The 27302-nt window shown below is 39.1% G+C and overlaps 1 protein-coding gene across 1 annotated transcript in view; it reads right to left on the reverse strand.

Annotated features, from left to right (window-relative positions):
• CLIP1 (CAP-Gly domain containing linker protein 1) overlaps positions 1-27302 on the reverse strand; it is a 74847-nt gene that overhangs the window by 4686 nt on the left and 42859 nt on the right. The window contains exons 11-23 of the mRNA XM_082325069.1: positions 25512-26456; positions 24054-24170; positions 22985-23042; positions 22664-22747; positions 21480-21636; positions 20657-20822; positions 20350-20565; positions 17001-19286; positions 15605-15742; positions 13744-13850; positions 10453-10573; positions 5304-5356; positions 2763-2783 (exon numbers count right to left, since the gene is read on the reverse strand). Of these exons, the coding sequence (XP_082181195.1) occupies positions 2763-2783; positions 5304-5356; positions 10453-10573; positions 13744-13850; positions 15605-15742; positions 17001-19286; positions 20350-20565; positions 20657-20822; positions 21480-21636; positions 22664-22747; positions 22985-23042; positions 24054-24170; positions 25512-26456 (4469 nt within the window). The remainder of the gene's footprint in view (positions 1-2762; positions 2784-5303; positions 5357-10452; positions 10574-13743; positions 13851-15604; positions 15743-17000; positions 19287-20349; positions 20566-20656; positions 20823-21479; positions 21637-22663; positions 22748-22984; positions 23043-24053; positions 24171-25511; positions 26457-27302) is intronic.

Genomic DNA, 27302 nt, shown 5'->3' on the forward strand with positions numbered 1-27302 from the left:
GGAAACAAAGCAAAAACTTTACCTAGGTAGTACATGCCAGAACCTGCATATCATCGTATCCATTTGAATTTAAAGAAGCAAGTTAATAGACTGGGGAGATACAGGATAAACAAACATGTTGCACAATGTTCCACAAAACCTAACTTCAGAGTTTTGTTACTTCTTGAAAATTATTAACAAGCAACAAAACATACATGCAAAGCTGATTATACAAGTTGTCATGCAAAGCACTGATGATGCTGGAAATATCAGCTGGTCCTCACTAATGTCCGTAACATCATTATTTCCTGAAACATGGACTTCGAGAGTTTCTGGGCCTTTAACAACTTCGGTTTCAGCACAAAACCACGTGGGATTTGTTTGACTTCATGGAAGAAGGGTTAAAAAGAAATCCTCCAGAGCAGGCACAACCCCCTTTCTGTGTGCCTATGTCCAGTTTTCCCAACCTTTTCAGCTGATCTAATAAGAGACGTGGCTTCTGCCTACAAATCCTGTCCTGCCAGTGATCTTAAGGCATCACAGCTATGACACCCTCACGCTGATGCCAATGAGTCTTCCTGATAGGTCACAGAATACACACAGATGCGTAATTGTCCTCTGATGTGAGGACTATTGCTACAAAAGTTCCTTACAAGCCAAAAGGTTTTTGTTTGTTTAAAATAATAATAATAATAATAATAATAATAATAATAATAATAATAATGAAGAAAAAAGATTGTTACTTGAAATTTTTGTTTATTTATGTAGAGGAGAAACTTGCTTTTCAGAGCACCAAGCAGTGCCCAGCAGCTAGCTGTCAACTCTCCGAGCTTCTGGAGGTGCAGCCAGTTTCCTATGCAATTCCATACATCTTGGTTTAGAGGATCATGGTCTCGCTGCCACAGCAGTGAGCTGCTTCTCTTCTTACTATCTTAGAGTGCTGAAGACAAACTAGGCTACCTGAATGCATACCCACTACACAAAAAGCACGAAGTAGCCAATACTTCAAAGATACCAAGTGACATAATGATTTCATTTAAGTAACTACACAAAACTATGCTCTCTTAGGACTGTTCAAGGGATCAAGAGCAGAACACGTCCTTGTGTGACGATACTCAGTAGGTAGGGGACAGCTATTAAGTTCAAATGGAAAAGTTTTCATACCCACGGTATCTACAGTTAGTGAGAGCCACGATACCCAGACCATGAAATACAATAAATCTCAAGAGAAATTGGAAACTCAACAATGAGAGCACAATTAATGCAATTCTTTCATTGTTAAGATCATACTCGGGAATGGAAGCAGCAAGTGGAGAATCTGGGGTTCAGAGAAGCTGATGCAGCTACCAAACAAGAACCGAAAGGTTGAGTTTGGTTTTGGTGTTTTTACAATGAGAGAATTAATATGAACAGAAACACAACAAATGGCAGACTGCATGGTCTTGCCTTCAAATACAAGTTATACCCTGTTAACAAAAAACAAAAGGGCAACAGCATTTAATAGCTCTCCTCGCCAACCCTGATTCAGCAAAGCACGAAAAGCAGGACAGCAATCTCTGTGTTCTTCAGCAGGATTACACACACGCTCTAGCCTAACCCGTGTTTTCAAATGCTTTGCTGAATTGGATCAAAAGCGCAGGGTGGTGGTGTGGGAAAGAAATGTGCCACCGATGCACGGGACGCTGCTGACGGAGCACAGCTGCCCTCTCCAATCCACTGAGCTGCAAATCCAGCGCTTGCTTAAGGCAAGGGAAAGGGGAAAGTGCATCTGGAAGTTGCTGCTCACAAGCTCTCCTGTACCTGAGACTTCACCCGGGCTTCCCTTTGCTCTGTACGCAGCTGTAGGAGGGCAGATGGAAACCCCAGTGACTCATCTCATGCTCAAGAGCTTGTCATTTAGCCAATGTTTCCTCTTTCTGGTCAGATCTTCATCTTGGAGATCAAGACCAAACATACGCTTTTTGTACAAATATGGTTAACTTGCCATTTATTAGGCTTGGTTTCAACCACCACAAGCATTTAGGTGGTTGAAAAAGGCAAACAGTTTGTGAGCATATAAATATATATTTACAAATTCAATATAGGAGTCTAGAATACTATAACGCAAGGGGAGAGAAACAAGAGAAGAAAAGAGAAGAGAAAACAAGAGGGGGGAAAAAGGTCCCTGCACTGTAGCACTGTTTTTTTCTTTTACAGGGCAGTCTCTCCAGCAACCATGCTTTACAGCTCCAGCTGGAGGCCCTCTAAAACGTTGGAACTGGAAAACCTACCAACATAGTAGGTGTATGTCACTACTTACTTACAAGTAAGTGTAGATCACAGTTCACTTCCAGCATCAGCTGAGAGTCTACCCCACTGATGCTCTCAGCTTCAGTATCGTTTGTAGTATGATTCATATCAGAGAGAGTAAACGTAAGGAGCATATGTTGAATGTGAAATAACTACATAGTGGTAACTTGCGAGAAGAATCTTGTGGGAAGCATTTATTTTATCGGGGGGGGGGGGGGGAGATTGATCTGGTGAACTTAAAACTTTTCCCCCGCCAATTCAAGTCCAAAATATCTGCTTGCCAGCAGGGCTTAAAGAAAAACAACAATAAAAATGACTTCGTCATTTCACACGCCATTTTAAAATTTCACTTTCTTGCAGAGGTTAAACTGTATTTTGAGCAGTGTGTGGAAGTCACGGGAGAGAGAGGTTTTTGTTTTGTTTTAACATAAAAAAAATCACCCAGATTCTTCCCTTACTACAAAAATAAGAAATTCTAAGAATGAAGCAAATACCTTAAAGTGTTACTGGGCAAGCTTTAAAAATGCAAGATAACAAGAACCACATGTTAGAAACATGGAGTAGAAATGCAGAATACTGTAAGGAAGAACTAAATCTGCACCAAGGGGCTTTTTTGTTTTGGTAAAAAATATAGACTATTTTTTTTATATATATATATATATATATATAGCTGAGTATTTTACAAAACAAAAGCAAGACACCAAGGGACAAAGGCAGCCAAAATATGTACAACAACTTTACTTAAAAAAAAAAAAAATTATTTATTGTAACGTGGATAGACTTTCTTGAGTCTTACCATTAAAGACACACAGATATAGCAAAGGAAGCAAGGGTAGGAAAGGGAAGAGAGAGGAATGAAATGAGTATCGATAAATAGCGCAAGCTCAAAGACAGTAAGACAGTTAGCAACCCACAATGAACCTAATGAGCTGAAGTAACATAGAACCCCCTTAGATTCATAAATCTCAAACTCCTGTTACTCCTAGCCGGACTGTTTCATAGAGGGAGTTGCTAAAATAGAGGAAGAGACTTCCTGTGGGTGGAATGAAGGCAGGAAAACTACTGCTAGCGATTTGACCTAATTGAAACAAAAAGATGTCTCTCTCTCAGTATCTCAAATTCTTAAGACAAAAGGAAGAAATCATCGCTCATCTCATCACCAACTTCAGTGCAATTCGGCCATTTAGAGAGAGATTCTTTTTTGTTTAATTAGCTCTTCATTCAGCCTAACTATTTTTGTTGCAAATAATGTCATACGCTGGCGTATTTTAACCTCTAGTGGCCTGCAGCCTGCTTCAGTGAGGCTGCCTGTTTCTGCTACTTGTTTTACCCTTTCTATTGGAGTTTATTCAACACTGTTGAGAAATGTCATTAAGCCAAACTTGGGCATCTCAGTGTAACCGACTGAAGGTGAAGTAATGTTAAAACTCACTTTAATGCTCTCACAATTATGTAGCTTATTTCAGGCAGCTCACACAGAGTAAAAAGAGGAGAAGGAAAATCAGAGCCACACACCTTGCTTTTTATAACTTACTACAGAATTTGTCTTTTAAACTGTATGCTATGAAACGGAATTGCTGGAAAGTACTGCACGAATCTTGGGTCCCCTATTCTCTCCTTCCTTTCCTCAAGTAACTTTCAGGTATTACACTATTTAAAGTAACTCTCAACTATGTAAAATACATGTTTTAGAACATGTTAAATAACAGGCCGTGAACAGCATCCTAAGCTGTCAGAAGCACTAATACCTTCCTTTTCCCTCCTGTTCTACACACCAAATATGCTGGAGATGATCCTCAGTTGGTGTACACACACTAATTATTGTGGGTGTCCAATGGTCTTTACACCAGCTAAAGGTTTCTTTCCTTATCTTCTCCTTCACCTCTTCTTAAAAAAACAACTTACACCTCCGCTACGCGATGCAGCTGAGGGCTGAGTGATCCAGTTCATGAGGCTGGTTAAAGCCGGAGGTTCAGCTGCTGACTTGCCTCTCTGTATGACAACTGATCCAACTCTTACATCCTCTGAGGAAGCTTTAGCTTGTGTAATACCCTACGTGCCTGCTGTCCCTCAGAACAGCGTGAGCTATAACAGAGTATGACCCACCTCCCAAAGAAGAGATTATTAGGGAATAAAAAAGGGATCAGTGTCTAATACCAAGTAGCTAAGGATGTGCATAAACACCAAAGTGCCACTCACTGTTCTTTGTTGCCACCATTATTAATGCAGGAAATTTAACAGGGGTTTGTTTGTTTTTCCTGGAACGCTCTTGGTGTCATGGAGAGCTGCATCTTTTTCTAAGGATTTATATAACCACTTTTGAAAAGCCCACATTTTCCTAAAGGCATTGTGGCACTTCGCCAACTAGCTTTCCATACATATATTGCAGAAAGACAGTAAATTTTCTAACTTGGGACCATGTATTGAACAGCACAGTTTACAAATGGATGCCCCAGTCACCCAGGACAAATCTCCTGGTATTTAAGAACAGTGCTGAATGAACTGCAATAACTGCTGCCACAGGGAACTCAATATCCCAAAGCTATGAGAACAAGGCTGAATAACTGCTGCTTTTCTTTCTTTCTTTTTTTTTTTTTTTTAAACAACAACCCCTAGCATGACTGTATTTTTCCATTATTCTTCGAGAACTTGACGGGTCACATCTGTATGCACGCATATTTATCAGACTGATGGACAATCCAATATTCCAGAGCAGACTAAAACCAAACACACTAAACTGGTTACTCAAAATGAAGAGAACTACTACAATGCAAGAGGTGCGTAACTAAAGAGGAAATGATAAATACCACTGCTTAACATGTTCTTATATTAATACAATTACATTTCCTTCTCACTATTAATAAAGAAAATGGGGAAGATATCATCTGTAAGCCAATCTCTGTAACAACCTCAGGACTTTTAACTGTGATACAATAGGAAAGAACCGCTTGTTTCTTAGCACTGTTTTTGTATTACTTTTCTGAAGTTTTGTGTAGGACTCTACAGTTAAACTCACATCAGAAAAAACAACTTACCTCTTTTTCATCTCTAATAACTGGTTATTGAGTACTGATCTCTCCTCTTCCAGCTAAAACACAAGTACAAAAAGACTACAGTTAATACACTAAGGATTGCTTCCTTAGTATAATATATCTGAGCATCATTATCGTCATAAAACAAACGCGGGAGAGGCTACAGAGCCTACAAATCCTCAAAGTAAATCCTCAGTTTTCTACTAGGGCAACACACGCACACAAACACAAATTGTTCGGTGACCAAGAACATGAGCTAGTGAGGGGCTGTTACTGCTTTATATAGTATTTTCACATCCTGTGCACACACGAGAGGTGTGAGGCTAGTATTGCTATTGATATAGTATTGAGATATATACATAGATAGATATATAGTATATACAGTATTGTCAGGCCCCATGCACACCAAAGAGAACCGTAAACCTTTGTGTGCCTGGCTATTAAGTTTAGCCCAGTATTAGTGAATTACTGGATTTGCTGTTGTTTTGACCTGGATAATTGTACTACTGATCCGTATTTGTTACTGTACTGTTATTTAGAGCTAAATTATTGATCCCTAAAGCTGTTGGTCTGGTGTCTGTTACTGTATCCTGAAGCTGTAACTCGGCAGGGCCACCTGAAGCCCTTACAACTAGTAAGGCCTTCAAGTGAAAATATTGTGGCTGCAGGTTCTTGGGGTCCAAACCGACAGGCGGCACACATAGGTTTAGGAAAAGCAAAACAAAACAACCAACCATAATTTGTACAACAATAAAACTGTAAAGCTGCACCACAGAAACACTGGGGTAACTGAACTTCTGATAAGGTTAAGAAATTAAGTATTTTTCAGGCCAATTAATTATTTTTCACCATCTCCTCCTTGCTTCTTACTCAAGGGCCAAGGTCAGCACTGCTGCCCTACAGAACTGCTTATAGTAGCAACTACCAGTGCCTTGACTTGAACACAATCTCTGTTTAGATTTCACAGGCTTTCAGGGTTCATCCACAAGGTCAGCAATACATACACCTATCATGGAAACCCCAGAGCCCTGGGAACAGCAGCAAATAATCTCTTATTGACTAAATACTTTCAGCACTTTGCAGACATTCAAGTTTGGCACAGAAAGTGTTAAGCAAGTTCCAATGGAAAGGAAGGCTATCCGCCAGCCTCCAAGACTAGGCTAAACGCAGCTCCCCTAGATCAACTGTCTCCTCCATATCTTCCGACAGCTTACCTTCTCCTTTCATGTACTGCAGTGCCGTTAAGCCTTCCAGGTTTAAGACTGATTGGTATCATTTTGCTGGGGCTTAAGCAGACAACTTTATTGATACAAAAAATCAGATACTAGAAGGGTGTAGAGAGACTTATATTAAGAAGTCTTAAAGAAAATCAAAATGTCTCTCTCAAGGGAAGTGCCCACAGTAAGACCATGAGCAGCCATAGTACTATGGGGGTACGGCCAAGTTTTTCCTGCAGGCAAGTCAAAACCAGCAATTTCACTAGCAGCACAAAGTATACCCCCTGTTTCCTAGAATTTTTGTCTGCTTCCTACACAGAGGCAGCCTATATGAACTCCTTACATCTGTACAGACTGATGACAAAAAAAGAGAAGGAAAAAAGAATATGAAAACTCGGAGAAATGTTTCACTTGTAAATCCCGGTGAGCTGCACCTCTCCAGAACCCCCCAACATCTAGTTTATATGGCCCCTCCCTCAGACTCACATTGCAATCTCTTGTGCATCGCACTTTTCCAGCCGGTTTTTTGGACTACTTTTCCTCCACCAGCACTAGCGTTTCTCTGCTGTGCAGCATCAACCTGGCCACATTCCACAAACAAATCGCTTCGTTTCACCCTAGGCCAGCTTAACTTTCTGCTGTTCATGCTCTTGACTCGCAATTGGAAAAACCTCCTACTGACGTTATTCACCCTTTGCTCCCCAGAGGCCATGTCCACAGAGCTCCATGACGCTCTCCCCACCCTGCCACCCCAAACACACCCCACTGTTTTAACAGTTTCTTTTAGGAAAAGATTGCGGTGCCTGTTTAACTCGGAAAATCCTTCAACATTTGTGGAATGCTCCAAGACTGTGCGCATAAACCCTGCACCTCTCCTCCCTTTTAGTTCCCTGGTCGGCTGTGGAGAGATGAGTGATTTTTGTACAGACCAAGACAGAAGTGGATTTAAAAGAGAGAAAAGTAAAGGACACGATGTTAGGGGAGTTGCAGCTGGATCCGGTCACGGATCGAGCCTTGAGCAGCTTCGTGGTAGAAGGGGAGAAAGGACACCCCTTCCCTCATCAACATTTCTCCAGCAATTCGCTCACTCTCTTGTTGGCCTCAGAGCAGACTTCTCGCATACCGTTAATAAAAGACGGACCAGCGGAGCTAGTGGGTATTTCTACACTTTTTCCAATGAAGTTAAAATGCCTGGGCAGGTCTGAGGCTCCCAAAACCCCACAACAAATAATTTGAAGCCAGAAAAGTTCCCCGAGCTCAGCATCTGAATGTGAATCTTTAACTAATTACAAACAGCTAATTATTTATGGATCAATACAGAAAAGCACCCCTCAGCATCTTTAGTATATGACACTTTAACCTTTAGATGTCAGGATAAATCATTCATGAAAGCGTATTCATTAATTTTGCAAAGTGTGTCACATGCAGCCACAGATTCACTAACCCAATTGACTAACACGCTTGCTAGAATTTATATAGTTACCATAGCGACTGCTCAAAATACTTAAAACATAGGCTTGCTACCTTTCTTACTGCATTTTAACGGGCACGTGCACAGAAACTCACACAGACTGAAGCACTGCCACATTCTGTGCCTTCCTCCCTGCTGTCCAATGTTTCAGTAAGCACTGCATGAAGGGCAGCTCCGTGAGCAACCCTGCTCTGTGTGAGACCTCTTCATTGCCACCACGGACACTTGTTCTCTAAAATCCAATCGAGCAATTCTTCATCATGACATTTTTTTCACTCCCAACAGACAGCCTGAACCAAGGAAGCCCAAAACATGCTGCGACTTGGTGCCTAAACATGGGGTGCATTCACCCAAGTGACAGCAAAGTAGAAGTGGTGGTGGGGGTCAGTGAGGCTGCGCTAGCTCAAGACTGCGAGACTCCTCAAGGCCAGCTGGTTTTGTTGCCATTTCATTAAGAGAACTCAGCAGAGTCGGAGGTAGAACGAGGGGACCGTAAGTTCAGGTTCTGCAGGAAACATGACAAAAGTCCTGTTCCTCAGGATACCAGCAGGTTTCTATCAGAATGAAAAGGATGGTTAGTACTTTACATGCTCCAGATGAGACAGGGGACGCTTTTTAGGAGAACAGCTGCCTCCACTCCCAAGTTACCAGGAAATACGACAGTTCTGGGCAGGCAGACCACACGTTTCACCTGAGACCTGAACAATACTGAACTGAGAAGAGACGCACGCATTAGTTATGTGACACTCGGAAGGAAACCTGCATTTTAAATGACACCATTTTGCCGTTCTTCCTTTTGCTACAACAGAGCTCCCAGAGCTCTAGCAGATCTTCCAGATCTCCGATCTTGGAGCCATCTACTCACTGGCAGAAAAGGCTATGGTGCAAGTGAACTGAGAATGTTCCAGTTTGCAAGACGATCGACTAATCCCTGTGCTTCCCCAGTTACAGCTGTCTATCCTGGCAATGAGAGAGGGATCCCCGCTGACAGATCCACAGCAGGCAGGATGCAGACAGCGGGACTCTTTCGCACGGTCACCTGGAAACAACGGAGGCCACGGACTGAGATTGCAGTGACCGCTGCCAGCCTGCGCCTTGTGGGCTGAAGGGTCCCTTCCCTCAGGGACTTTCTCTATATCAACTCTGGCTACATACGACAGGCAGAAAGATTTGACCAATGTTGCCGAATACTTTTCAAGTTACAACTCTTTCTGAAAATAATAGGTTGCCTCAAAGATTCTGAAATAATTTAAGAAAACATGTGGGAGTGGGGAGCAGAGCTCCCACTGGCTGTTTGGGATGACAGCGTTCTCTTACCACACCACTACTCAGATGCAGCATGAGTCAGTGGTTGAGCCCACACGTCTGGGACTCTTGTTAATCATCTCCAAAGCTCTTCAGGATGAAGGAGCTCGTGCATTACTCCTGTCAGCAGCCAAAAGGATTTAGAAACTGGCCAGATCTGTAGTCACCCATCCTCGGTATTTCCAAGCAGGACCCTTGGGGGAAAAGTCAGCCTCTTGGCTTTAAAAATATTAGGTTTTGTTGCAGGGTGTAAGAGATCTGTCCCACTGTCGCTGGGAACAGGCATACCCCTCTTCTGCACAAGTGCTATCTCAGAAAGGCAATATATAAACACATGTCTTCTACGTTCTTGCTTTTGGACAAGATCTTCCAAAGATGTCTTCGTGGTGTGGCTGTCACCGGAACTGCTCCGCAAGAACTAACCCCACCATATTTAATGGCTTTACATCTAATTTATCTTTTAGCAAGTACCAGTGTTACAAGCTGTGTAATTAAGCCTATACTTTAAGATTCCAACAACATGTTCAAATGTAATAGTAAAAAATAGAAAATAAAATTTAAGAGAGTCTTTGTCTCCCCTATAAACTACCGCCAGAAAAACATCTTACATCGATTCCAGTCCTCCAATACCCACTACCTGGCTGCAGCACTGTTCATGTACATGCACAGCATGAAGTTCAAGCAAGCGTACACGTGCATAGCGCTTTTTAAAGACAGAGTCCAACCAAGTAGTTTTAAACACTATTCTGAAATACATCCTAAGTACTCCTTTTTTTTTTTTTAGTGGGAAGGGAGAGCAGGAATAAGGAGAATTAAATAGCTAGATTTCCTTAGTACTGGGTAGATGGAGATTTCCACAGTTGTATAACAAAATTACTCCTGACAGAAATAGCAAGTGTCTGTTAATGCATTTGGCTAAAGCATATTTAATTTATGCTTATTCCTAAGCCTCCTAAGTATCCTTCACGGCTTACGTAACCTTCTGTTAGCCTGCAGTTCTAACCTCCCAATGCAGGTGGCTTCCAAATTTATTTTAAAACATTCTCAGAACAACTCATCTTTCAAGCACAAACATGCAGTGCAACGTCAGCCAGGCATCAGCGGAAACAGCACGCGCAGCACTTTCACCATAGATGAGGAAACGTTCCAGCCACTCTACCTTCTGATGACTTGTGACTTCGTCCCTGCTCCTGCCCAGCTCCTCGGCAAGTTTCACGTTCTCCTCTTGCAAAGCTGCAAGCTGCTGGGACTTCTGAGCTGCTGCCAGCTTCAGCGCTTCGCTGCGAGGACAGAGAGTGCATCGTTACCATAGGAACGAGAGAGGCAAGAAAAAACTGTGGGAGAGATTCAGCTTCACAGCTCGGAAAAACACATCTAGGTCACGTGTCTAATGGGATCTATAATAAAGGTGACAATCTATACCTCAGATGCACAGGGATAGGTTTAACCCTGAAAAGCAGTAGCAGCACAAAGCTCCTTTTCCTTTAAACGTATCAGATACTCAAAGAAATGGAAGGTAAGTTCAGACTGCTAGTTCTGCATGCTTCCGATGGGTAGCAAATGCTTGGATTTAGAAATACAGGGTAGGGTTTGATGAGAGTGTTGGTGAGGTTTATAGCCTAGACTTTCTCAGAAGTGAACTTTGTAGCCAGAGGCAAAACATGAGAATTGTTTGAAGAAAAAAGAAAAAAAAAAAAAAAAGACAAAGAAAAAAAGGCAAAAAAAAGGAAAATAAAAAAAGAAAAAGAAAGAAAAAAAAAAGCTTACAGTTCCACTTATTTAAATACTCCCTACAAGGTCTGACATCCAAACATACAAGAATGTGCAAGATCACAGGAGGCTAAACAGGAAAGTATCTAATCTACTCCCTTATTTTAAAAGATACAAAGACAAAAGCTGAAGAAAAGAAATGGATTTGCAGCTTTCATTAGCCTGTGTTGCTACTAGTATGTGTGGTTTCTTTACGGTAAGTTTATTTTCAACAAATTTTTGAAAAAAATATTTTGCATGCCTGCCTGTAACACAAGTGACTAACACAAGTTTTTGTAGGATTTGACAATATCTTTCAAAAATGAAAAAAGACACGCTTCATTTCATTAAACAGTAATTTTTATGACTGTGTTTTGTTTTCATGAAAAGGAATCTCAGCACTCCTATGTGCCAATATTACACAGAGTTAAACCCTGACTGGAATATTAAAAATACTTGTATGACACTGGGAGGTAGAAGAACCCATAAGTCAGAAACTTACTCAAGCACTTCAAAATACAAGGACTCTCTGGTCTATTGTTGGGCACACTTAAACAAAAGGAAGCCTGATTTACTTTGAGCGCAGCATGTAATATGACTAAGATTTTCCAACCATTTCTTCTATCTGGTCTCACCTTGACCGATTTCCAATCCAGTCCACCTAGACTGGATTAAACAGGCTAGCTCACATCACTGAACATCGATTCAAATTATCTTGGTATGAATCTACTTGCTGATGCAGGAACATGCCTATTTTTAACCACGATTGTTTGCTGAACTGCAGTACTAACGAGTTCTCCTCTTTCAGCTTTTGGTGTTAAAGTGTAGGTTAAAGGTGTTGTAAAAAAAGCACACAAAATATAAAAAAAGCACACAAGATACTGGGGTCAATTTGTGTGAAATGCTCCCCTGTGTTTAGCGCCAAGGAACTTTAAACTGAGAGCTGCAAGTGCACTTGACAGTATGCAGTGCTAAATGAATACACAACATCCAGCCGGTATTTCTGCTTTTCTTCATCCTCGTTTTACAGAGAGGGCTTTTTACAAAGCCAGCGACCAGTGTCACTGTAACCGCCTCCCACCTCCACAAGGCACTGCTCTAGAGGCAGCAGCATGGCCCCACCTACAGTCACAGCTCCCGCGGGCAAAATTTCCCCACTACTCTCCTTCGCAAAGGCAAGGGCACTGCCTTCATCGACTGACCTCTCAAAGGTCTTTTCTCTACCCCCATTACTGCTGATCAAGAAATGCCGATTATCAAGCAAATTCCTTACTGTAATTAAAACAAGGCAACACACAAAATAATTATGACAACAAAGATCAATTAAAAAACAACTAGACAAGCTTCCACTTATCCACAATGTCTCATACCACTGATGATTAGAGACCACATCAGGCAATAATCTATGACTAAGATTAAACTTAAGGAAAAACAAAACAAAACCTACAAAGTGATCAGGATCATGAGAAGACTTTTCAGTGCTGAAGATTTTCAAGGCAGTATCTTCTATAAGTAAGTTCTGCTTGAGAAATTACAGTCTAACACATTTTGTCTTTCCATGATACCAGAGGCTGCTAGCCCCTTGCTATTCTACCATTAGAGCAACTAGCCTGGAAATAATTATTTTGCTTTGGCATTTCCCACGAGTGCTGAGGCAGGTAGGAACTGCTCACGGAATGAAATCCCGTCTTTCTCCAGGGAGGCTGCTGTCCATACAAGCATGCAGGTTTTTAAAAGCCAGCAGTAAAAACTGTCAGTCAGACAGAAACTTAGTATTAATTCTGTGTGCTGATTTCCTTTGTGTCATGTCTTCACCTCAGAGCAGTGGTTAAGAACTGTCACAAAATGACTTATGGAACTAATAATAATTAGCCAAAGCTGCTACCAGTCCAGATTTCAGCTCTCACTCCATGACTCAAGAAATTCTTCTCGGAGTGCACGCGGGAACAGAGATTTGTGATCTGATGCATTACATCTCTGAAAGCTGGGGGACATGCAGCTACTGCAGGGTAGCAGTAACTAGGATTTTTAGTCAGGGTGACACACCAAAAGCATTTTGACACAATGAGACTCCACAGGGCAAATTACTTTTTATCAGATGCTTTGCAGCTAATTTGTTTGTGTACAATGTTACACATCATTAGTTTGTAGTACATAGAAGGTAGTTTCTCAAATGAAGCATCTCAAATGATAAGCAATTAACTCTAGTTTGACATACTATACATAGCATTTGTATTGTACCAGTTAGAAAAATAAATGCATAGTGGGGCAGCAGGAATAAACTGGATAAAGCCGTCAATGAAAAATAAAAGCAAAACCAGACTTTCTGTAAACAGAGCCACTTAAAACTACTTAACACTCCAAGTGTACTTGTAATTAAATCCAAACAGAATTTCTTTATAATAAAGCTTTTAAAATAATCTAGTGCCCTCAGGTGGCAGAACACTGTACTTCCTCCAACAAACAAATTATTTCAAACAATGCTTGGAGTGAAGGATTTGCTTCAATACCCTTCAGCAATTCAGGAGCAACATTCTGATTTCAAGTTTTACACATGTCAAACTAATATTTAATTTTGACCTAACGTCTGCTTCATAAGCGAGGATACCAGAGAGGTACTGAAAGACAATTTTTCAAAAAAGTGAAAGGTAAGTGTAACTACAAAGGAATAGTTTAACAGATTTAACAGTGAAATACTTACAATTCTTTTTTAAGTTCTTCCACTTTCTTGTTCTCCAGATTTAGAAGCTCTTTTGATTTATTAAGTTCCTCTTCATTTTTCAGGTTGTTTTGTTTAAGCATGTCCAACTTAAAGAGGAAAAAAACCAAACCTCGTTACACTAATGAAACTATACAGTTTTTAGGCGTAGCACTTGGAAAAGATATTCAGCAAAATGGGGGCCTGAGCTGAGCTGTTCCACTTTTTCATCTTTAGTCCTTAAATTAATTCAGTCTGTTTGTACTGAGAAGCATTTGTCGAACAAAAAAATGTTATGAGACTTTCTGCATTCAAGTTGAGCAGCACAAAGAATTCAAAGTCCACTGAAGAGCAGCTTGCAGTAATCTGAGGTATATACCCTGATATAAAAGGTAAAGCTCCAAAGCACCTCCATTTTAAATGCTATACGACTCAAGGCACCTTTTTTTTTTTTTTAAATTCAACATTTTTTGCTAAAATTAGCTGTTCCCTTGATCTTTATTCCTCCAAGATAACTGATAACAAGTTCTGCTTTACCATACCTTAATTTCTGAGAAACAGTAGGCTGAATGCTGTGCTTGCAACCCTAAGAAACGAATTCCTTTCAGAGATCTTGTGGCATGGGACAAATTGCTGTGTATCTATTTACTGAGCTTGCATCTATCACACAAACACCACAAGCTCGCGAGCCTTATTTGTTCGCATTCAGCAGCACATTATATTACATAACAGATAATCTTCAGCCATTCTCACGGCATTACAGGACCCTGTGGATATTTTTTTTTTTTTTAATCTAGAAAGTGAACTCCTGCCATTATTAACGTCACCGCTTTTAATTCTCGTGTCATCAGATCTCGTTGGAAATAATTACTGTTTCAGCACAAGCTGTGGCTTTTAGGTTAGCCCAGCTGTTCACTCCCATTATTATGGGAGCTGCAAAAGATAAAAGAGCCATGAAAAAGAGGCCGGCAGATCTCAAGATCTGCAGAAAAGATGCCAGTACAACGTTAGACTAGATACTCTGGGGCGAAAGAGTGTGAAAAAGATTAGTGAGGACATTTTTCCCTCCTTCAAACCCTGAAGTATCACAAAGTGGTGGGAGGACATAGACTGAAAAGGGGTCCCTAGAGGAACTGCTGTACATGTTGGACTGTGAAGTTCTCTGGGACCACTGTGCTCATGTATTTGTATAGTGCATAGCTCAGCAGAATTTGTACCTTGTCAGACCACAATTCTGATTAACAGAAAAGTGGAAAAAAGAAGAAATGATAACATTACACATCAGGATCACAAAGAGGATGCACAGAGCAAGGAGTGCATTATAGGCGAGTACTAGAGTGAGAACTTTTGTGGATTAGGAGTGCTGTTACTCAGGGCTCCGCAGCACTTCATTGGAGCATGAAGTCGCACCCCACACTTACAACCAGGGAACTGAAGCAGAGAGTGGTCACATCTAAGCCACTTATCCAAAGCTATACAGCAAGACTGATTAAGCCTCAAGTCAAACCCCTGTCTCTTGATTCTGCGATCTGCAAAAGCTGCTCTAGCATCCAGAACTCCATTACATAAGATAATTTTTTTTGTTGCTGCACCAAGATTTAAGGGATATGACCTTATATGCTGTATGGTATGTGAAACCACATGCAAAACAAAAAAGAACATAGGTCATACGGCTATATAAAGCACCTAGATTTTCCATCAATATGCACTCATCGAGCAAGTTTTCACAAGCCAGTCAAGACTGAGTATTGTGGTGGAAAAATGACAAAATCCACTCTGACCTAATCTAATTCCCTGTAATTCAATAGCTGTTCCCTACAAATTAGGTCAAACTTTTCATATAAAAGCATTTAAATGTGATTACTTCATTCTGTAGCTTCTCATTTGTCTGTCTAGAGTTCTCCAAAGAGGCCAAAGTTTCAATCTTTTCTTTGTGAATGGCGTCCTTCTCTTTGGTCACCTTCTCCACAGTCTGGAAAACATCTTCTGCCATTTTGGCAGCCTATATAGAAAGGAGGGTGGGGAGGGGGGGAAAAAAAAAAAAAAAAAGGGAAAAAAAAGTATTACCAAAGGGACCTCTGAAAGCAAAAGATGAACCACAATACTTTATGCACAGCTCCACAGTTTGCCAGCCGCTTTCCAATTAAATAAGGACTTCAGCTGGGAATTTATTTGCATTTTGAAGCTGCATAAAGCATAAAAATAAATGGACATGAGAAGATTCAATTCCATGCAGAAATAGATTGTAACCCCATGCATGTGTCACCACTGAGGAAGCCCATTTCTTCTTTTTTAATTCCTGGATTTCTAATTACCACCACTGTGATTGCTCTTAGACTTGTAACCACTTTAGACAGTAGTAGTTCAACAGATATTCACTTCCAACAGACTGCTCTGTTTTCAGAAAAATGTGGAATTATAAAAAGCTGTTAAAAATTTGAAAAAGAATTAAAAATTAAATAGGAAATAAAGCCAATTATTGCATTATTTCAGTGTTGTTCATTATGCCCTCATCAAAGGAAATACTTCACAAGAATATTAAAATACCTAAGTAGGCATAATACATTCCTGTAGGATATCTTGATTCCAATTTGTATTCCAAGTGATTTTATGGGCTTCAAGCCACACAAACTGAAATTCAAAATACTTTACAGAATTTGTTGGTGGTGAATACAAAATACTTCTGTGAATAAAAAGAACACCAGAATTGTCAATGTCTTTAACAGACTGAAAGTCCTATAATGTAAATTTAAATGGTTCTCTTACACTGCTTTTTATCCAATTACATTTACAGGAGCAGTACATTGTTTTTTTGTTTTTTTGAGTAACTCAAATTTGTACTTTGTTGTAATTTAAAATTCAACATAAAATTGCACAAAGATCTAATCTAAAACCTTATCTATTACTACTTTAGCTTTTAAGCTGCAGAGTACTTCAACAGAAGGAGCCGCTCAATTTCTCCTACCAGATTCAGGAAACAAAACTTCCTTTTATTCACAGTTTACGTTGTTTTCTTGCAACATTCAGCGACAACATAGGCTTTTATATTTATAACTGTTTTTTAAAAAAATATTAAAGTGTCTTTCAGACTCACAACTTGAAAAAAACCCAAAGTAATATATTGAGAGAGACCGTAATTCCAGCCTGTTTATACCGAGATGAAGTGCTGATTGTGCAATGAAGTGCAGAGAGGAAACCATTGGGTTAGTGCTCAGTATTAGTATAACCGTACTTGATTGTTTAACTATGTGTTTCAATACCTCAATTTTTTGCGCTACTGTTTGGGCCTGGAGAGTCTCAATTTCTTTTAGTTTCAAAGCCAGATTGTTCATCTCCTCCTGCAGCATCTGATTTTTGCCCTGAGAGACCAGCAGTTTGCCTGAGAGGTCACTATTAGTTTGTTCTAGAAGTGCTACTTCCTCGTGCAGTTTATAATAATCCTTGGAGAATTTCTCCTTCTCTTTCAGTATTTCTTCCTTAATGATGACCAGACTCTTCTGTTCAGCAAGTAGGCTGTCATTTTCCTGAAGCAACTGTATTCTCTCCTTCTCCATCACCTCATGCCTCTGTCGAAGATCCTCTAGCCTCTGAGAGACAGAGCTGTGCAAGTCCTGGAGCTCTGCTTTTGATTTAGACAAGGAAACAAAGTCATTCTGCAGTCGTTCGATACTGGAAGCGAGCTGCTCTGTCTCTGCACAGAGGGTTTCTTTTTCTTTAATTATTTCCGCCAGTTTAGTTTCAGATTTTTCCTTCCCCTGAACTAAAAGTTCTTTCTCAGTCAGCAATTCTTTATTTTTCGCTCTCAGCTCTTCTGTCTCCTTCTCTAAGAAGCTGATGTTGCTTTCAAGTTCCATACGTTCCAACGAAAATGATTCCTTGTCCAGTTTTCTAGCTTCCTGTTCTGTGGTTAAGTTTCCTTTCATAATCTCAACCTCTCCCTTTAATTTCTGACACTTATCTTGCAATTCAGTCCTCTCTCTGGTCAGCATCTCCCTATCAGAGGAACAGGTCTTGAATGAAGATGACATGACCTGTTGGGCACGTGACACAGCAGCCAGTTCATTTTCTAACGTTCTTTTGGCATCCTGGGCCTCTTTCAGAAGACCTGAAAGGTCACATTTACAGGCTATTAGCTCTTGATTTTCTAGAGTTTTCTTACTTAGTTCTTTCTTGAGGGCTTCAATGGAATCTTGGAGCATGGTATTCTCTTGGGCCAGGGCTCGCTTGGCTGAGACATCCAGTTCATGTTCTCTCTTCATATCAGAAATTTCATTTACAAAAGACCTGTTTTCATCAAGAAGCTCTGAGTATTTGTTCTCCAATTCATTCTTCTCTTGAAGAAGAGCTTCATTGTGCTTTTCAAATTGCAACGACTTACTGAAAACAGATTCCTTTTCTAAGTTCAGTTTGGTTATTTTCTCAGTAAAGACTTTCTCAGCAAGTATAGCATCTGCTGTGGCTTTAGAAAGCTTTTCAGCAATTGCCTTATTTTCATTTAAAAGTTCCTCCTTTTCAGCCAAAAGCCTTCGTTCTGTTGAAGAAAGAGCCTCTTTCTCTTGAAGTAACTGAATACATTCAGAATTTGATATCTCTCTTGAGGCTTTAATTTCCTCAAGAAGATGAGAGAGACTAGCAAGGGAATCCTTCAACTCCAGATTGCTTTTCATTGCTTTTTTAAGTTCTTTGTGTTCAGTCTCGAGTTCTGTTTGCATCTCTTCTGTTCTCACTTTTAATGCTTGGTTTTCACTAACCGTATTGTCTAAACTCTCATGCAGCTCTTCTATGCTTTTAAGAAGCATCTCCTTCTCGGACTGCAGACTCTGATTTGTCTGCAATAGACTGTCCATTTCATTTTTTAAGGCTGTATGTGTATTTTTAAGATCTGAGTGTTTACCTAGGACTGAATCTCTCTCTGCAGTCAGAGTTGACACTTCTTGCAGTAGCTCTCTTTGATCTCTGGCCAGGGCCTCACAAGAACTTTCCAGCTTCTGAATAACATCATCTTTTTCTTTAACAACTGCATCTTTCTCTTCCAAAAGTTTCTTCTGATAATGCTCCAGTTCTTCCCGTTCTTTGATATGTTTCTGACATACCACATCCATGGCATCTTTGTTGGCCTGAAGTTCTTTCAACTGTTGGAGCAAGGTTGACTCTGAAGACCGAAGAGCATCATTTTCTTGAGCTATCTTCAGAAGGTCTGCCCGTGCTGCCTCTATTTCAGAGAGTAATTTGTTTTTCTCAGAAATCAGTGCTACATTTTCTGTGCTTTCCTGCTGGCTTTTGGCCTCAGCCTCTTCCTTCTGCTTTAGGATTTTTTTATTTTCTGAATTAAGTTCTTCATTTTTTGTCCAAAGTTCTTCTTGGTCTTGTTGCATTAACGAAATCTTTGATTCCAGTTCTAGAAGTTTTGATAACAAGGAACCTCTCTCTACTTTTAAAGTATTCCCCTCCTGTGCCAGAGTCTCTTTTTCTGATATCAAACCCCTCATCTTGTCTGACATTAGTTCAACCTCTTTTCTGGCTGATGCTAACACAGAGCTTAAGGACTAAAGAAATAAAGTCAGGGAGAAGGGAAAACAAAAATGAAGTCAAGCAGACAAATGAGAAATGTGGTTTAAGGGCAAACAGAGCTATTGTAATTTAAGTTTTAAACAAGTATATACACTGGCACACAGTCCCTATGTGAATTCAACTGCTGACATTTCTGATGTCAGAACCACTGATATTTCATTATAAAACACCCACCATCCGCAGGAAAACTTCAGTGGTTAAATAAAAAAAAAAAAAAAAAAATGGTTTGAAGGTTCCTCCGTACAGGACTTCATCTTGTTTTTAAAACTACTCTCAAGAAATTTTCTGAATGTAAATTACTCAGAAAAGAGCCACAGAATGATTTCATGAGAATCTAAGTGAATTAAAATGCAGGGAGTTATATTAGATGCTGACTTCCAATCCTCAAATTCACCTTCTATAGCTAATTGCCCTCATGATTCTGTCCAAAACACATTGTCACAACCCGTTTAATGCAAAACACCACATCAGCATTGTATTCAAAAGTAACTTGTGTGCCAATTTATACACTAAATATTTTGCTAAAGCATAAAACAAAGATTATAGCAAATAACTAATGAGGGATGAAAGCAAGCAGCAATGTCAAAGAAACGGGAGAAAAAAAAAAGCCAATTACTGAAGTCAAGCTACATACTAAGTAGCTGCGCATAATACGGAATCATACTACAGAACAAAATTTTAGGTGTGTAACACTTCTAAATGAAATAGTTGACAACATATTTTATTCAAAATTCATGCATTTAAAAAGCAGAAAATAACATTTGGCTCCAACTGATTGTGCTGAGCTAGATAACTATGAACATAAAATGTTATCAAAGAACCTTATTTCATGGATTCTTGTGTGATCTAGAGAAGACAACCAGTTAGTCATGTATACTTCTCTTCCCTAACCGATATTAATTTACCCTGGAAAAGTTCAGAAAAGAAACACTGCAAAAATCCTACTATGAAATGATGAAGCCAGGCAAAAAACAGTGATTCACTGAAACAGAAAGATTTAAACTTTAAATTACTTGCAGAGTAACAAAGTATACATACTTTGGCCTGTTCTGCTTGCTTTTTCAGCTCCTCAGCTTGTGTTTCTAACTCATCGTTTTTCTTCTGTGCAATTTTCAGTGCCTCTTCTGCATCCAGCAAGTTCTGCTTAAACCCTTTGATATCTGCATCATGTTTAGCAATCATCTCAGAAGTTTCTTTTTCATATTTTGCCTGAAGATCCTTATACTGATTTTGGCTAGTCTCAATTTGCTTTTTCTGATAGAAGATAAAACAATTGGAACACAGTTAAAGAAGCAGTGGTACTATATTCTGCACATAGTTAGCTAGTGCTTTTTAAAGTTCTTACCATGTCTGTGAGTTGATCCTGCATATTTTTCAGTTCTGCTTGATGAATCTTGAGAGTTTCTTGCTGACTCTCTTCAGCTTTCTGTGTTGTCTGCTCCACATTTTTCTGAAGCTCAACAGCCTTTTCATTTGCTTTTGTAAGCTCAAGTTGTATTTGCTCCAACTGCCTAGAAAGACCAAATAAAAGAACGTTACTTTTTGCTGACAGCATGACAAGCACGGAGATGAAAGACTCTAAATAATGCTGAAGTTCTATGTTCTGTCCAAGCATTTAGAAAGAGATTTAATTATTTAACATATAGAGAACGTTCTGCTAAATTAAATATACACAAGTGAGACTGAGCACTTGCCCGTGTGAAGAGCAACACAGCTGCCAGTTACCTTACCCCAGTCTGGGGTTTTGTAAAGGTAAATAAAAATTGTATGTAGAATAGTTGTTATTTGAAACAAAACACTTTTTCTCTTGCTAGTCAAAAACGTGACCCAAGTCTTTTATATATCCAAACAAACCAAGCTTATCAGGTAATCAAATAATTATTGAGAAGCACAATCCCAAAACAGTCTAGATTATTAAAATGTTCATTTACTCTGGACAATGAGAAGCATGTTACATAAGAATTTTAGAATTATAAATGTTAGATGCTCTTCAAATCACTCTGAGGAGACTGTTTTGATTAATTTAGTTTGATAGAGTAAGTTCACTTGTCATATCGATGTGACACTCAGGAGCACCTTGTTCAGATATTTACAAAAAGATAAAATGAGAAGCAGGGAGTGCTGGAGTAAAGAATTAATGTGAAAATGTTCTGACAATGATGGAATACCTTTCTTTTAACCGGAGCTCATCATTCATTTTCGTAAGCTGGGCAGAGCTGTCTCCTGAAGACTTCATGATCTCTGCAATATCATTTTCAAGTTTGGCTTTAGCTTCAATCAGTTGCTGTTCTCTCTCTTCTCGCTCCTTCAATTTCTTCTCCATCACTGAACAAGACAAAGGTTAGCAGTCCAGTAAATTTAAGAGAAAGGGTATGCACTGACTAGCTAGAAGATAGTAAAGAGCAGTACTGATGCTATGGAGCTTGCAAGTTACCCCTTTAAAATTTAAAATTACGGTTGTTTGACCTTTGGACTGTTAACTGTAGCAGAAGGTTAAGAACTCTTCAGAAATAGTAAAAAAGCAACTAGTAAAGAAATCTTTCTTTCAGAAGTGATTCACTTAACTTCAGGCCATGAGAAGTGCATACGATTTCTACCCGTATCAGAGGGTAATCAAGCAATATCATAAGAGAGGAATGCACATCTTACAGGTGAGACAACTCACCAGATATTTAGTAGAGCAGCAGAAAACAAACAATGCAAGCAACATGAAGCTACAGTGAAGAAATTACTCATTACAGGCACTGCCACCAAGGGCAAGAGCAGCCCTTGGGGTGACTTCTACAGTCCCAACAATGCCTTGAAAGGCTTGCTTACAGGGTACATAATCATTGTTAATTTCTTTCTACGATGGTTTTAAAATGAGATGTACAACTGGAAAGATACAGCAAGACTCCCTCCTATGAGATAAGAAGTAGGCAACCAGATTAATGTACAGTTTTTTTGATGTCCTTAAAAAGAAAACACTACTTATGGACAAGGCTTTGTGAATTAACTATCTCATGTTTGTTATGCTTCAGTCTGGTCCCCAAGCTTTTCACTGGTATCTGACCATCACCACAGCATGCTTTTGTTGCAAAGTCAAACAAGAATGTATTTATTGATTTGGAATACACTCAGCCAGGAAATCTTCTGCCTTACTGCACTATTTCCTTAACACCACCATCGCCTTGCTGTGTCACCATACACAGTGCTACAAAAGCTGTTTTCTGCTTAGAAAAAAGGCTTTCTCTTGAAGGCATACGCATTTGTGAAAGCATTACATACTATGATGTGGCAAGCTGAGCAGGAGGCATACGAAAGCGCAAAGCTGATGCATTTTTCAAAACATTCCATTTTATTACTTCCTTACCAGTCAAACTAGACTTCAGCTGTTCCAGTTCTGAAGACATGAGTGCAAACTGCTCTTCTTTTTGGTTTAGTTTTTTTATTGTTTCTATGTAAGTAAAATTTTGAAAACAAAGTTAGTAACTACTGAGATATAGACAATTCCACCTACTTGCAAGGTACATTACTCTTAAGAGAGAGTGCGAGTAATCCTGTGCTTGCCATAGCTGCTGAAACTGCTGTACCGCCAGGTGTAAATTTGAAAGTGCATGGAAAAAAAACCCTTTATTTTGCAGCATTTATTTTCTGCAGCTTTTTAGTTTGTTTAGTTTAGCAGCACACATACCTTGCATAGTTTGTTGAACGTTTTCTGCTTCATCAGCTGCACTAGTAAACTTTTCTTTCTGAAAAATGGATAGAAATCTAAGGTAAGGTTTGGTGACAGCAGTATAATTCAACCACTGAATTTATATTAGGTATTTTTCAAGTACAAAATAGAAAGTCTTCAGTCCTATCATAAATAGATCTGAAGTTTTTGAATTACAGTTTAGCACCGATATATTCAGCAACATAGAGCAAGATTTTCCCTTGTCTTGGTTGCAAGCAAGTCCCTAAACTTTCAAAGTAACTTCTCCATCATCTAGCATAGCAACAGAATTGCAGCCGTAGTCTCCTGCGTAGAAGATGCAATTTCTGGGCTTCTCAACGCAAGAAGCTATCCATGCTGCTCATAGGCTGCACAGTGGACATCTGCAACCCTGTGATCCATCTCACACCAGTGTTTTCCAGCTTTACCAGCATGAAGAGGTGCTAGACTGAAGGAAACAGAGGATACTGGGGAAGATAAGAAGCAAGACTCTTCCCCCAACTTCAACTATTTACTATGGCCATGGAAAGATTTTATGACAGGGACAGTAAAACCTAAACACATGTCTTTTTATTACTAATTCTGGTGTACTTTCTCAGGAAAATCCCACCCAACTACAGAATACTTGCAATTTTAATTAAATTTGCAAAGTGAGAAATCAGATGAAAAAAATCTTCAAAAACATTTGTAAGATGTGTATTGCAAGCATTAATTCGTACAACAGTTATAATAAAGGGCCATGTGTTCCTTAATGAGTAGTCTAAATTTAAACTACATGCTGCTTTTGATTTGGTTTAATATTTTACCTGAAATCCATGAACAGATGAGTTCTATTTAGACAAAACACCTGATAACACAGAACTCGGGTGAAATGCTCTTTTCATTCTGACATGGATCCTATTAGTCATGAACCCTGGCCTTCTTTTCATGGGTAAAATAGCTTTGAAAAACTTGGCTCAGTCAGAGTTGATCCTCAGATTTCAATTACATTCTCACCATGAAAACCAAAACCCAAAGGATAAAGTCAAAATTTTTGGGTATTACTCACCAAAACTTGAAGTTCCTTTTCCAAACAATCTTTAACTTGATTTACTGCACTCAAGTTTTTCTCAAGGTCAAGAAGCTTTTGCTCTTTGCCCTGCAGTTCTTTGGCCAGATTACTAGCCTAACGAAGATGATGAAATGGAGTAAAATAAAATTACAAACATGAATGAAAAATAGGAAAATTAAAAGTTGAATCTGAAAGAAATAACTATGTTATTAAAATCCCTGTAAGATGAAAAACAAAAGAAACTGAAGAAAAAAAGTGTGATGTGTTAACTGAGCAAAGGTGATTACCACTGATGACTACACCACAGTACTAATTGCATCTTAGAATATATTTTAAATCATTAAAATTTAGTTCTCTTGGAATTAATGGTGAAAACATTATTTAATGGCAAACATTTTTGAGTACGTTCAAAATTTCCCAACAAAATTAAAGCATCAGTTGAATTGGTAGTTTTGGTTCTTTATTATTTTAACTTTTTTTCCTGACAAATTTAGCATTTATGTTTCAAGTGGCTATTGAGACAAATACACATTGGGGGATGTAATTTTTCAAAAGGCTCTGCACCACACCCAGGGGTAGTGCAGAAACCCGGTGCAACCTCAAAAATAGCATCAAAGGTCCGTAGAAACCTAGTATCTTGGAACCATCTGTGAAGGGTTTAGGAAAGCTACTTCCAGTTACTGTCCCACTACTCTTGCAATTAGAGCTCTACCTGGTCAGGTCACACATAGATTGGGGACATGGAGGAACCCCTAAAATGAAATGATATCTTAGCACTTTTATTCCTAGCTGCAGTGGCAGAACAACTTTCAAGTACTGAATGACTTGCTATCAACTTTGAAGAAACATTTAATCCAAACCCAAGAAAAATCTTGGTAAGACGTAACATACTGCAGTCTGTGCTTCAAAAATGCTGTGAAACAGTGCCTAACAACATCACTGCATACCCTGGTCTTAAAGAAAAGTTCCACCAGGATCTTTTTTGCTTTCTTTTGTTTTTAATAGCCTCTTCCGTCATCTTGTTTGATGAGAAACAAGGCAGTGAAGGTACAGAGGAAACATTTCCCCACTGAGCCCCAAGTCACCTTATCTGAATACCTCTATCACCAAAGGTTAAAAATTTTTGCTAGATTGTTTGTGTGGATTCTTCTCCCAAATAAGCCAACAAACTAACTCTTCCATAACATGAAGCTTTCAGCAGAGGCATGCCGAAGCCTGCAGCAAGAAAGTGCAGAACGAATTTTTTTTCTTTTTCTTAGTGGTGCAGACTGAGTACTAGAAACCTGTTGAGACATGACCCAGTTAACACTTTCTCTAAACCTCCTCAGATGGTACTAAAATACGCATTCAATAAAACTCGTTTTTTTCTGTGATGTATTTGCTATAGCAGATCAGAACTGTACAAATGTAAAATAAAAACAAAGTAAAAATAAAAGGATGGATGTTGATACAAACCTTGCTACTTCCATCAACCTTTTCAGCCTCTAAATTCTGAATTTGTTTCTCAGCTGCCTCAAGCTGCTTGCTAAGTTTCTGGATTTCCAATTTACCTTCAGAATTGGCTTTCTGAAGTGCAGCAAGGTCCAAAAGCTTTTCTTCAGCAGCTTTGATCTGTGGTGTAAGACTATCAATAACTTTGGTTTGTTCATTGTACTTGGCTTGCAGTACCTCTAGCTCCTTTACCTTTATTTCAGCTTCCTGTAATTTGTTTAAAGTGTCTTCCATTTCTACTAGATGCTGATCTTCCACACTTTCCAGTTTGGTCTTCAGGCTTTCCAGGGTTTGCTCTTTCTCCTCTGTGACTGCCAACAGTTTTGCTTTCAGTGATTCAATCTCTTTTAAATGATGAGATTTTTCATTTTCCTGCTTCTGTTTTAAATTTGACATTTCATTTTCATAGTCTAATTTAATCTTCTCAATCTGGGTCTTTAACTCTGCAAATTCTGCTGTCTGAGCCCCTACACCCTTGCTGAAAGAAACTTTTAGCTCTTCCATTGCTTGTTGATGGGAGGCAATTGCAGATTCCAGCTTCGATTTCCACAGCTCTATTACATCTGAATTCTCCTTGTTGGCATGATCAAGCTTAGTTTTCAAGGATTCATTTTCTTTTGCCATTCTCTCATTTGAAGCTGAAAGTGATTTGATCTCTTTCTGCAATGCTTCTTCGCTAATTCCAAACTTCTCTTTCAGTGAATTCATCTCATTCTGATGTTCTTTGCTAACTGCTGCCATTCTTTCTTGTAAAGAACTTATTTCTTGTAACAACGAAAGAGAAGTGTCCACATCATCAATGTGTTTACTGGACTCTAATCTCCCTCGAAGCTCAGCTACTTCCTTCACCCGCAATGCTAGATCTCTTTCTAGTTCCATGATGCGAGATTTTTCTGATACCGTGGCCACCTATGATTAACAGCATTTTAAGAAAAGAAGAAAGAATTATAAAAGATATGTTTAATACAAAGACACTTAGGCCTCACTGAAAAGAAACCACTGAGTGTTGCAAGCTAACATCATTAGTGTATTCTTACCAGCATTTTGGATTAGAACGCCTTTGAGTTTCATTGTCAACTCCTATTTCTATGGAAATTCTAAAGAAACCTTAAGTAAAAGCAAATGCTGCTTTTACATGGTAGGCTGTGAAACAAGACCAACTGTTGTTTCATTTAGGTATGAATTATTGCTTTAAAAAAAGGAAATATGTCCACGTCTTTGTATTACATGCATACTATATTCTTTCTAAAGGTGGATTTTATTGAAATTCATTTTTCTGAAGTTATCTAGAAATAACAACTTGCTAAACAACTTAAAAACTATGCTTATGGATATTATCAATGTTTAACAAAATCTTTCTCAGAACCATTTCAAAGCAGATTGAAAAAGAAAGGAGAACCTGAGATCTTTATTTATTGAAATAATTGCTTCCAAATTCATCTATGCCAACTATGAGACTGTCAGAGAAAAGTACAAACACATTTTTAGCCTACAAATCCTTTGAAACTCCCCCTATATCCACTCCGCTGTTCTCTCTGAAAAAGTGTCCTCACATTATCTGAGCTTTTCACTGACTGTTGAAGCAGCTTGTGGTATGGAAAAGCATGCAAAACTACCACAATTATTTCTAATTAGGAAGTTACTGTTTCACCCTCCTTATTATCCCACCATCCTGAGAAAGATATTACTTACCTGCAAGTGCTTTTTAAAAGTACTTATTACAGAGTACATTCTTGGTTTTATAATATTCATCCC

Source organism: Platalea leucorodia (genome assembly GCF_965183815.1).
Source record: "Platalea leucorodia genome assembly, chromosome: 12".
In the NCBI taxonomy this organism is placed as follows: domain Eukaryota; kingdom Metazoa; phylum Chordata; class Aves; order Pelecaniformes; family Threskiornithidae; genus Platalea; species Platalea leucorodia.